General features: G+C 34.3%; 1 protein-coding gene across 2 annotated transcripts in view; it reads left to right on the top strand.

Annotated features, from left to right (window-relative positions):
* PIP4P2 (phosphatidylinositol-4,5-bisphosphate 4-phosphatase 2) overlaps nt 1-12,782 on the top strand; it is a 48,112-nt gene that overhangs the window by 21,863 nt on the left and 13,467 nt on the right. For both annotated transcript variants that reach the window (XM_058444444.1, XM_032760021.2), the window contains exons 4-5: nt 480-603; nt 10,470-10,522. In XM_058444444.1, the coding sequence (XP_058300427.1) occupies nt 480-603; nt 10,470-10,522 (177 nt within the window). The remainder of the gene's footprint in view (nt 1-479; nt 604-10,469; nt 10,523-12,782) is intronic.

The raw sequence follows: 12,782 nt of genomic DNA, 5'->3' as shown, positions 1-12,782 counted from the left end.
CTGTTTGCTTTCATCTCTGATTAAATACACATCAAGGAATATCACACTGCTCAGAGAAATTTGGTTGTAACCCAGCCCTTCGGTGCCTTCGTGGCACAGAAATTTTTGTTGATATAGAATATTTTTAACTTAGTCAGTCTTCTACCAAACTCAAGTTGGCTTCCTAGATAGGGAAGTGTAAGTAGCAACTGTTTTCTGATTTGAACTTACAAAAACTTGGAAATGACAGTTAAATGGTTGCCATTGATTAGGACCAATGCTATAATATATTGTTTCTATCCCAAGTACAGAAAGACTCACATTTTGCTTTTGAAAAACTGACTGTTGCTACTCTTTGTAGTTTCACCTCCAGCTTGACATTTAATTCACTTAATTTATAAAACAAGTATAACACATTTCATATTTTTGGCCATATGTTGCAGGTTTTGCTCTTAGTCCATTTGTGGGATAGTGAAGTTGTTTCCTTTCTCTTTTCACAGTAGACGGATAATTAACCTTGGCCCAGTAATGCTTATTTCTGAAGAACAACCAGCTCAACCTGCATTGCCAATCCAACCAGAAGGTACAAGGGTCGTGTGTGGGCACTGTGGAAACACATTCCTGGTAAGTTACTGGACATTTGTCATTAATCTGTAAATACAGGTCATGATCTTACAGATTAGACCACTGCTCATAGTCTTATAGTTTTGTCCAAATGCAAATTAATCAAAATATTAAAATAGAGCCTTATTTAGGCAGACAGTCAGAAGTGCAGCTAGGATATAGAGCATCTTCTGTGAACTAGATAAAAGGTACGTCCTCTGATAAGTCCAATTGCAAAAAGGATCCTCTCTATGTAGGCCAATGAGAAATCGTGCCCAGGCTTAGTTCCATGAGTATCTTGGCTTGGTGAGCAGCTGAGTCTTAGCCCTGCTCTCACCTGCTCAGCAGAGGTCAAAGTGCACAATCTCATGCAGTAGATTTGCTTCATGGCTTCTAGATTCAGGAAAAATTTGAATCATAATTTATCAAAAATTTTCTGACTTTTATAAATTATTCTTGGAGCAAAGGGAATTAACACTGTTACCCATAATTAGATAAAACCATTAGATAAAGAATAAGAAAGTATAAGTAATTTGATATGAGCAAAAGTTATAGAAGTTTTTGTTTTACTACTTCTAACTTAAACTTAGTTTGATTTTTTTTAAAGTTAAATTCATGATTAACTTACCCTGTCAGGAAGGATAAGGACAGGTTTTCTTTTATTGTTCAGCCCATATAGGAGACAAAAGATTTTCTTTAGAACTTGAATGTGAAAAATATTTATCAGAGTATATACATGGGAGTCTAAACAAAACCTGCTGTCACTAAGACATGAATGAGCTTAAGAAAATATAAGTGGTTTGCTTTTTTTATTTGTAATTTTACTTTTATTAAAGAACTTTATGTATATAGTTCTAAATGTCAAATGGGACTGCAATCTTCTCATCTAGCTGACCCCCAGTTACTGTTCCCAAAATGCTTTCACCTCTTTCAGCTGCTTTATTGATGGTCACTTCTATGTGTTTATTTTTTATAATTTTTAAATTTTTATTTATTTATTTATTTTTTGAGATGAAGTCTCACTGTGTCGCCCAGGCTGGAGTACAGTGGCATGATCTCAGCTCACTGCAACCCCTGCCTCCCGGGCTCAAGCAATTCTCCTGCCACAGCCTCCCAAGCAGCTGGGACTATAGTTGCACCCCACCATACCTGGCTGATTTTTGTGTTTTTAGTAGAGATGGGGTTACACAATGTTGGCCAGAGTTCTATGTGTTTAAATTGCTTGCTTATCCTTTTTCTATTTGATTAAGCAATTTTAGACATTACCCACTAAATAGTAAACTGCAAGATGAGAACTTAGCACTCATACTGCCCTCCCACTCATATTCCTTTCCTTGCTTTCACACTCCCAGTAGAATTGCAACATTTTGTTTAATTAATACTTAGTGTTTATAATTTTTATGATTAGGTAAATTTTGTTCACAGCTGAACCAAGCAATGTGGTACATTTTTCTTGTGTATGCATTTTAACATTTTCTTGGACTTATAAATAATTGCCCCCTCCTTTGGATTTAATTTTCTATGTGTAAATCATTCATTCTTATCATATTCTTTTGTAGAACTATAAAATACCTATTACTATAGTTAAATGCATCAAGGAATCTATTATTTAGTCTTCCTGCTACATAGTTGTCATCCTTCCCTTCACCATCATCATGAAAATTCCTTTTACCTCTTTCCTGTGTTGGATCCCATGCCATCCTCAGAGTTCTTGGTTTATTCCTTCATTTTGGTGGAGCACATCTACTCTTTGCTTTCTATGAAAAGATGCAGGGAAATATTATATTTGAGCTCTTTTTCTCTTAAGTGGTTTTTAATCTGATCTTACATTCACATTATAATTTGTCTAGATGTGCAATTCTAGGTTGCCAGCTGTCACCTTTCAGAAATTTAAAGTCTTTGTTCCATTGTTGATGAGAAGATCAACTGCTATTGTGATACCTGATCCTTTTGATATGACATATTTTTTCTTCTTTTTCCTCTTTCATTTTCTTCAGTGTTATGAAATTTCATGAGGCTGTGTCTTCGTGAGGGTCTTTTGGAACTCCTCATTTGGATATTCAGTGGGCCCTGTTATTGTCCATTCCATTTTTTTGTTTTTAATTTTGTTTTTTCATATTATTTAGTGGGAAACTTCATTGTATCTCCTCATCTTAATTTAAAATTTTAATTTCAGATGATCTAACTTAATTTTTAATTTCTAGGAGCCTTTGTCTTCAATTTTTTAATAGCATTCCTTTTTCATGCCATCTTTGCAAAAGGTAAAGTAGAGATTCCTCTTCAAAGACTTTCCTCTCCATCTAATTAGGAGTAAATAGTAACTTTTCTTAGAAGCAAAATTTATTCAAAGATCTGTGCTAACATTCTTAAATATCTGCTAACTGTAATAAAGAAATCAATGTACTTTATGTTCTTAGCTCCCACAATTTAGCCTAAATATTTGCCCTGGCATGTTTATACTGGTCCAAGCAAGCATTTGGTCATAGCCTGTCCCTCTTCTTATTTGAAGGTGTTTTTACCTTTCTCAGAATTCCACAAGTTACTTCCTCCTTCCTTTGTTCTCCTTTGCCTTTGCCTCTTTTAGAAAGTTCTAAGTTGCTAGCCCATTAAGACAAATACAGAATGTGAAGTCCTGTTCCAGCCAATAGAAACCAGACACAGCAGTAAGGTAGACGCATCAGGTTATAAATGACCCTGTCTCTTTTGTTCAGTGTACTCTTGTGGCAAAACTGCTGGCAAGTGTACCCTTTCTGCAGAAAGCATAAAAATGGCCTTGCTGAGAAAATTAAATTTATGTTCAAGTGCTATTTCTTTATGGCACCAAAGAACAAGCATTTCAAACATCTTTCTGAAGCTATTAATTACATTTTTTGTGAGGTATTGTTCTTCTTTATGCCTTATCTCTGTTTTCTCACTACTTTTTCTATTGGCATTTCTTCTGATAGAAGTTTTATGCAGAAGTTTATATTTGAGAGCAAGTCACTGATTGGAGTCTATGTATGCAGGCAGGGGATAGGTGAAAACTTTCTCCTCCTCGTCCTCTCCCTCCTTCTCTCCCTCCTTCCACTCCTCCTTATCCTCTTCCTCCTCCTCCTCCTCCTCCTCTTCTTTCTTTGTAAAGCTGTCAACTATTAGTATCAATTGGTCTTTTTTTCTTTAGGGCAGATTTCTCTGGGGAAAGAGCCTCTAATCTCTTGTAGGAGATATGCCTAAGAGACAGCCTTTTAGGAGCTAAGAGAGGTAATAGGGGTGAAGCTCTTACGCACTTTTGAGACAATAGACATTAATTTAAATCCTTTGTTTTTAGAATGACTTTTTATTCGTGCCTTCTTCTGTGCCTGGTGTTCCTGGTCCACAAGCTCTGTAGTCCAATTTCTCTACAGAATAAATCATTCTTCTCTTAATGTATTGGGGAAGGGTGGTTTTCTGGTTTTGTGAAAATTTGCAATCAATACTTCTGTCTTTTTCCCAGCTTTATTGGGTTATATTTGACCAACAGAAATTGTACATTTGAGGTGTACAGCTTAATGTTTTGATATACGTCTATATTGTGAAATGATTACCACAATCAAGTTAATTAACATTTTGATTACCTCATATAGTTACCGTGTGTGTATGTGTGTGTGTGTGTCTTTGTGGTGAGAACACTAAAGATCTACCTTCTTAGTAAATTTCAAGTATATAATACAGTATTGTTAACTATAGTCACTATACTGTACATTCGATCTTCAGAAATTATTCAGCCTGCCTAACGGAGACTTTGTACTCTTTGACTAAAATCTCCCCTTTCCTTACCCACCTCAATGCCTGGCAACCACCGTTCTACTCTCTGCTTCTATGAATTAAATTATTTTACATTTCCACATACAGGCATGTGTTTGTCTTCCTGTGTCAGGCTTATTTCACTTAGCATAATATCTTCCAGGTTAATACATGTTGTTACAAATGGCAAAATTCGCTTCTTTTTAAGGCCAAATAATAGTTCATTGTATGCATATACCACAATTTCTTTATCCGTTCATCTGTCAATGGAGATTTGGGTTGTTTCCATATCTTGGTTTTAATGAATAATGCTGCAGTGAGCTTGGGATTGTGATACTCCTGCTTTATCCTTACCCCAATCTCCACCTTTAAAAGTATAGGGTCTATTCTGGGTCTTTCAGTGTGAAGCAGCCTGCCGTCATTGGCTTGTCTCTCTATAGATAGTTAAGTTTCAACATCCCTTTCACTAAGTGAGTTGCAAAGTCCATCTGCTTTCCATTGTCCAAAAATTTGAAGTCATATTCCCTCTTTTTTTATCCTTATGGTATTATACATTTCAAAATTCATTTACTATTATTTTAGTCAGGTTTGGGAAAAAAATGGAAATGGATGCATTTATTCAATTTACTATATTTAACCAGAATTGCTAGGATTTTTCTGATTTAGTAGCATACGTCTCCTTTGTTACATTTGTATTTTATTGATTAAATCAGTGACTAAGTACGTAAATTAGAAAATATACTTGGTGGGGATAGGTAATAACTTTCTTTTTAAAGAGTCACTATAGGCTGGGCATGGTGGCTCATGCTTGATATTCCAATGCTTTGAGAGACCAAGATGGGAGGCTCGCTTGAGGCCAGGAGTTTGAGACTAGCCTGGGCAACACAGAGAGACCCCACCTCTGCAAAAACATTTAAAAATTAGCCAGGGGTAGTGGCAGGTACCTATAGTCCTAGCTACTCAGGAGATTGAGGTGGGAGGATTACCTGAGCCCAGGAGTTGGAGGTTGCAGCGAGCTATGTTCATACCACTGCATTCCAGCCTGGGTGATAGAACGAGACCCTATCTCTAAAATAAATAGATAAAAATCAGTATATACTGATTTAATATAAGCTAATGCACTCTATAGTTACCAATAGATATTAAATGAATTAACTAAATTAAATATATAAAGCATATTTGTTATTTTCTTTTTCATATGTGAACAAACTTTTGAAAGTAACACAATTTTAAAATCTTCAGTATAGATTTGTTTCAACCTACTTCCGGAGATCTCCCTTCCATAGCTACCTTGCATTCTTTCCTGTTATGTTTTCTATTCCAAATATTTGCCATGGATAATCCTTGTAGCACATTACAAAAGGAATGATTTTATTTTTTCAATTATATATATTGAGTGTGTACCAGGCACTGAGCAAGGTGCTAGGGAAACAGTGGTGAACAGGAAGCACAGTCTCTGCTTTCATGAAATTTTCTAACCTAATAGGAGAGGAATGGATAGCAAAGAGACAAGCCTGAAAAAACACAAGACTAGAATTTCGGCTTTTATTTTTCAGCAAAGTGATGATGATAGTCAAGAATAGCATAAAGAATTTGAGAGAGAATTGACTGTACTAATAGGGTAGAAAAGGGAATGAGGCGAAAAGAAAAATCAAAAAAACAATTGTTATAAGTGTTTATATTTAATTTTTAGAATCATCTGGCAATGAATTCTAGAGAATGATCTAAATTGAGAGTTTAGATAGATATGTATGTGCCATGGTTTTTATTATTTTAAAAAGTAATTTGTACATTTAGATATTTTTCCCCAAGAAGAAAATTACTAAAGTAATATGCAAGCCAGAGACTTACTTCTAAAGCTGGCTCTTTCAGAGACTAACTTCTAAAGCTGGCTCTTCCTTACTTAACATTCAGTGCAGGCAAGTGAATCATATTACCATATTAGCAGAGTTATTATGATTTAAAACTTTAATTCTTTAGCAAGAAAAGATGTTTTGGATTAAAATACAGTATTTAAAGATGATTTCAAAATTTTATAGAAAATAAAGTTTTTGATGATTAGGGGAACACTGTGTACACCTATAGGAGAGGTATTGGTTACTTTTGAGAGTTTTGGATTAATGAGAGATGCTCAGTATTATGAAGAATACACTGACTACAAAGTTCTTGCAGCCTTCTCCTTATTGTTATGCAGATCTTGAATAATCTTATATTCTTCATAATATGTTATGTGCCCTTCACACTGTTAATTATTAGGTTAATTCACTTACTCATTTCCTACTTTGTTTTAAACTTAGCTTGCAAAGCTAAAAGCAATTGAGATAAGTTACAAAGATACACTAAGTTCAATATGATTGAAAATCAAAAGTGAAAAAAATAAGGAAAAATAATAAGTAGGGCAGACAAAAATAACCTGAAGTCATGCATAATATAAGTATGCTAATATTTAGTCTAATACAGTTGATAAAATTAGGCTGAATCTTAGCTCCGAGTTTTCTAGAGTCAAAGAAAAGAAAACATGACCTGTGACAAAACACTCAAGATATTTTATTGAAAAGATCACATAGGAAATGCTTTTCCTGAAATAATGAGCTCTCTCTCCTGAGAGAATTCTCTCAAAGATTAAGATAAAAGAACTATTGTATGTGACAAGGGTTTTATAATTTAAAAAAATTTATACTTAAAAATAATTTAATTTTGATATTTTACCCCCAGAAAAAAACACAATTGCTAAAGTAATATGCAAGCTAAAGACTAGCTTCTCCATATTCTCACAGCATCCTTCTGTTTATAGTAACATCGTTTAATATACCAGTGCTATAATGGTAAGGTTAAATTTTCTAGGAATTCACAATATTTACACTATTCATACCACAGCCTAGCTGGGACCATGGATAAATTTAGAAAAGCTAGATTTGCCTTTTCCAAAGTGTATTCAATGGCACATTTATTTTATAGGTTAATAACAGGTGTTTGTGAGTAAAGAGTTCCATGTTCATTGGGAATTGCTAGGATTAAAAAATTAAACAGAATTTAAAATAGGATATTCTTTAGCAGTTTTAGAATACACCGTTGTATATATTTAAGAGGGAGTTTTTATGTTGTATGTCCAAACCTTTTTTTTTTTTTTTTGAGACGGGGTCTCCCTCTTTCGCCCAGCCCAGAGTGCAGTGGCGCAATCTCGGCTCACTGCAAGCTCCGCCTCCCGGGTTCACGCCATTCTCCTGCCTCAGCCCCCCGAGTAGCTGGGACTACAGGCGCCCGCCACTGCGCCCGGCTAATTTTTTGTATTTTTAGTAGAGACGGGGTTTCACCGTGTTAACTAGGATGGTCTCGATCTCCTGACCTTGCGATCCGCCGGCCTCGGCCTCCCAAAGTGCTGGGATTACAGGCGTGAGCCACCGCGCCCGACCGTATGTCCAAACATTTTTTACCCTCCAAACCATTTTGAGATCATCTAGCCGGAGTGGTGATTTGAAGGGCATTGTTTGAAAAATAATTTCCTAGCAGAATGAATTGACTTATAAAGCCTTTAGCTAGTTCTCCATGAATGCAAAGAAGTTTCTTAACACAACTGAACAGCAGAGTTTACTATTACATTTCTATAGGGCCCATGGTCTCTGTTGCTGGTGAAAGGCATATCCAGATACTTTGTTAATCAACATTGACTGAGGGTTGTTGTTCTTTAATAAAAGTGAACACAACTTAGTTCTCACTTTGCCCTGAAGTGGGCCAATTTAGTACCTTCAGGCAGGGTCAGATTTTTTTCATTTGTGTCTAGGGACAAATGGGTGCCATAGCAGAGAGGGATAATAGTTTTAACTTGAACATATTTCAAAGTGTTACCAGTTGCCTATTGTATCTATCTGTCTGTCTGTCTGTCTGTCTATCTATCTATCTCAGTAAGATACTATAAAATTAAATAATTAGTTTTAAGCAATATAGCTTTTTTTTTTTTTTTACAAATCTTCTAAGATTAGTTGCAAAATATATCTTGGGGAAACTCAATTTATCCATTACATGTTATAGCATAGTTAGAAATAAGTCAAATTTTAGAAGATCTCTACTAAAAATGATTGGGTTTTAGAGAAGTTGCTTTTAATCTTGCTGATATAATTAAGATTTTTTTTTTTTTTTGGTCTAATGAGACTTCAAGGTCTGGCAATAAAATTTTAAGAATCCAGAGGCCATATTTTAGATGACAGAACAGTACTAAGTCGACTTCTTTTCCAAAGCATAGGTTTGGGATTCAATTGAATAAATTATAAGAAAATTATTCTAATAATAGATGCTTTTTGTTATTAGGTTGCTCCATTTAAGTGAGTACTTGCAGATAACAACAAAACCAGATGTGGTAGGTTGCTGGCGATGTAATACATTAATTACAGAATAAAGTCCCCACTGTTTGTCAGTTATCATTGATTTTATCATGCATAATTTGTGCTAAAATGAAGAACACTATAAAATGATAACATTGGACTAAACAATCTCCTTAGGCGTCATCTAAAATACTGAAATTCCTATGTTAGTCTGTTAGCCTGAAGTCTTGGATTTTAAGTTACTCTTGACTCAAAGGTTTCATAATTACCTTCTCAAACCAGTTTGCTTCTTTTAACTATGAAAAACTTAAATTTTTTATTTATAAATAACATTTGAAATGACATTACAAGTTCAGTAATTATCCTAAGCCTATAACAGAAACATAAAAAAGCACTTAGTAATAGTTCTATATTCTTCCACTGCTTAATGTTCTGTACCAATTTCTGTAGAAATCTATATTAATATCTGTTTAGCACATTAACTCAAGAATTTTTTCTTTAAGAGCAGTTTTAAAATAAATTAACTTGTTACAAATTGATATTATAGGTAATTATCTCATTATAAGTAATGAGAGAAATATTCAGTCTTGCTTGAAAAATAAGTGCCCTTGGTTTGACATTTGCAGATGTTTAAAAATAATCATTTTGTAAAGAGGGTGAACATTCATATAAAGTTTTATTTCTCTTTTATTTATCTTGGGACTACATGTTCCTGTTGTGACTAAGAGAGATCATAACAAGGTTAACTAAATTTCATGAGATTTGAAATAAAAATGAAGAGAAAGGAGTTTAGAAAACCCAAATTTGTATTTTCTTTTCTTAAATCTAATCATAAAAGAAAAAATTATGCATTAGATATTTTCTAAAAGGTATCTTCTATTGTGTGGAAAACATCTGAATATCCGTAAGTTATTGAAACCCCTGTATCTAGAATTTGAGCCTTCTGAAAAGAAAAATTGGTGGCCTAGATTCCCAAATGAAACTTAATTTTAATAAAAAGTTGTTTTGATGATAAACTGCCAAAGTACTTAAAGAAATTTTCTCAAAACTATCAAGGAAATATACCTTTATAAGGAAGTATATAGAAAAGCAAACAAGATAGAAGAAGATTGTTAGAAAGTCATTTAACAAAATGTATTTCATGGGATAAAGATTTACTTTAAATTTATATTGCATATTCCTTCAAAGACTATCTACAACCAGTAAGTCATTTCAAGTATCTGAATAACATTCATGAGGAAGGTAGCACATTTATTACTTAGATTTACAGGGAAGAAAATTGTACTAAGCAGTGTGTTTTTGTTATAGTGTATAAGCAATGACAGAACAGGAAACAGTTCCCGACTTTTTAGTTGATGTACTTGGTGACTTTCTCACATAAGTAGAATAAACAGTTTAATTTTAGTAATGAATCTAAATATTCAAGTATTTAAAAGTCCAGCTCGCAAGACTTAAAAGAAAAATAACTTTGATGGTATATGAAATATGTTTGTATTCGTTGGAAGTGAACTGAGACTTACTGAACAAGATGACCCCAGTTATGGTATTACATTCAGTATTCATGTAAAGCAAACCTAGATTGCGTCAGAGCATTGGAAAAGTCATGGGAACTATTTCAGAGGAGGATCCCAAACTGTATTTTAAGAGAGGGAGAGAAGTGTTGGAGGGAAAAGCTCATGTAACCGTGAGAAGGTGATTGCTTCTGTTGTGATCCCTGACGACATTTAAAGTAAAAGAAATGTCTTATCAGATTGGATAGTTTTCAGTTGTTTTTCTTTTCAATTCCTGTCTTTATTTATTTTACAGTGGATGGAACTGAGGTTCAACACTCTGGCAAAATGCCCACACTGCAAAAAAATGTAAGTTCCCTACCATTGGAAATACTATTGAGAAATACTTGAGACAAATTTGAAGAGTTCAGAATTTTCACTTAGGTAGATTTTGATTTTAAGACATGCTGTGGAGTGAATGCATGCCAATATATTTATGCTTTTTAAGACGAAAAAGACATCCTAAAACAAATATATCCCATTTTGAAATTAAAATGATTAGGCTTGATTATCATCCTCTAAAGGGAAATCAATTTCTATTATAAGAAAGTGAAATTGCTAAAATTATCAGTAACCTGGTTAGGAGATTATAATCTGTTACAAATAGTCTAAAATTTACATTTATAAAATGGGCTGTAATCTAGGAGAAAACTCAAATTGTTCTGGACTTCATAATTAGGTGATTGTTGGCCTTTTTCATCTCCTGCCTAATAAGATTATTACTGATGGCAACGTTTATATAATTATTTGTCTATCTTAACTATTTAGCCTATTTCTCTCTATTCCTAAATGATGTACCTAATGAAAATAATCTGACAATATAAAATGAAAAATAATAGAAGATATTTTGATTAAAGACATTTTATGGCATCTGTGTTGGGGGTCCCAAGACTACACCAAGTTTCCTTGGTTTTCTACAGGGACTGATAGAAATTAATATATAGTTGTACTCACAGATATGATTTATTATAGCAAAAGTATGCAAAGCAGAATCAGCAAAGGGAAAAGGCAGATGGAGCAAAGTTTGGAGGAAACTAGGGACAAGATTCCAAGAGGCCCCTCCCAGTGAAGTACCCCAGCAGTGAATTATTACCATGCATGTACTGTGTTGTCTACCAGGAGGCTCATTAGAGACTTAGTACCCAAGGTTTCTATTGGAGCTGGTTACACAGACACCTCCTACCTAGCACACACCAAAATTCCAAATTCCTGTTTGAATGGAATTTATGTTTAGCATAAACCATACTGTTTACACAAACAATTTATACATAATAAGCCACTCTTACCAGTTAGGGAATGATGGGAATTTTCCCCAAATCTAAATTTCTAGATGCCAGCTAAGGGCCAACCTTACAAGCAGGGCTTTCTAAGCATAGCAGTCGCAGGCCTGCTGTGTTAACTCTTTTCTGCACAGCATCTATTTTGATAATAAAATTACAATTTAAAAAATTATTGTTATCCTCTTATATATGTTAACTATAACTGAAGCAAAGTAAATTAAACTGGAATGCTTAGACAATTCAATTTTTATTATTGAAAATAAGAGGTGTGAAATAATATTCATATTTTAATTTGTGTGATCCTTAGTATGATATAAATACCTTATCTACATTGAGAGTTGAGAAATCCCAAGAATGGTTTATAGGAGAAAGTAATTAAAAAGTATTTGAAAAGTAGCATATGTGTAGCAAAATATCTCCATCTCTGCTAGATCTGATTTCAACTAAATATAGCTCTGTAAGAATAACTTTACAGCATATTTTAGCTTATAAAGATAGTTTTTTTATTTGTGAAATTAGTCATTCTAATTCCTTACTGAATCCAATAGAAGTCTGTACATGGAGAAGCAAAGTGGATAAACCCTTAATACATGCACAAAATAATATAGTACTTGAGGGACACACCCATACTCCCCCCTCAAAAGTATGTGAATATGCATATGGATGATACATATTTCTGGGTATTATGTGTGTTTTCACAAAAATGTACAAAATTAAATTGCAAATATATTCACCAAGAACATTAAAATGGAAATAAAGATCTTATAGAGAAGAAAAGGCAGAGACTTTTTTTTTTTTTTTTTTTTTTTGAGACAGAGTCTCACTCTTGCCCAGGCTGCAGTGCAGTGGCACGATCTCAGCTTACTGCAACCTCCACCTCCTGGGTTCAAGCAGTTCTCCTGCCTCAGCCTCTCAAGTAGCTGGGACTACAGGTGTACGCCACCACGCCTGGCTAATTTTTGTATTTTTAGTAGAGGTGGGGTTTCACCATTTTGGCCAGGCTGGTCTCGAACTCCTGACCTCGGGTGATTCACCCGTCTCATCCTCCCAAAGTGCTGAGAATACAGGCATGAGCCACCGCACCTGGCCTGGCAGAGACCTCTGTGGTTAGCAGACTGTGTGCTAAGCAGAGTGATAGTTGCTTTATATATACATATATACTAGCTGTAATCTTTACAGCAATCCTGTAATACAGGGATTATTTTTGTAATTTTACAAATCAGCAACTGTTAAGAGAGGTTAAGGATTTTGCTCAAGGGACTTGCTTGGTTAATTATTTTCGTACAATG

This window comes from Hylobates moloch, unplaced genomic scaffold (assembly GCF_009828535.3).
Source record: "Hylobates moloch isolate HMO894 unplaced genomic scaffold, HMol_V3 SCAFFOLD_9, whole genome shotgun sequence".
In the NCBI taxonomy this organism is placed as follows: Eukaryota; Metazoa; Chordata; class Mammalia; order Primates; family Hylobatidae; genus Hylobates; species Hylobates moloch.
This window is presented reverse-complemented; position numbering and strand designations above follow the sequence as displayed.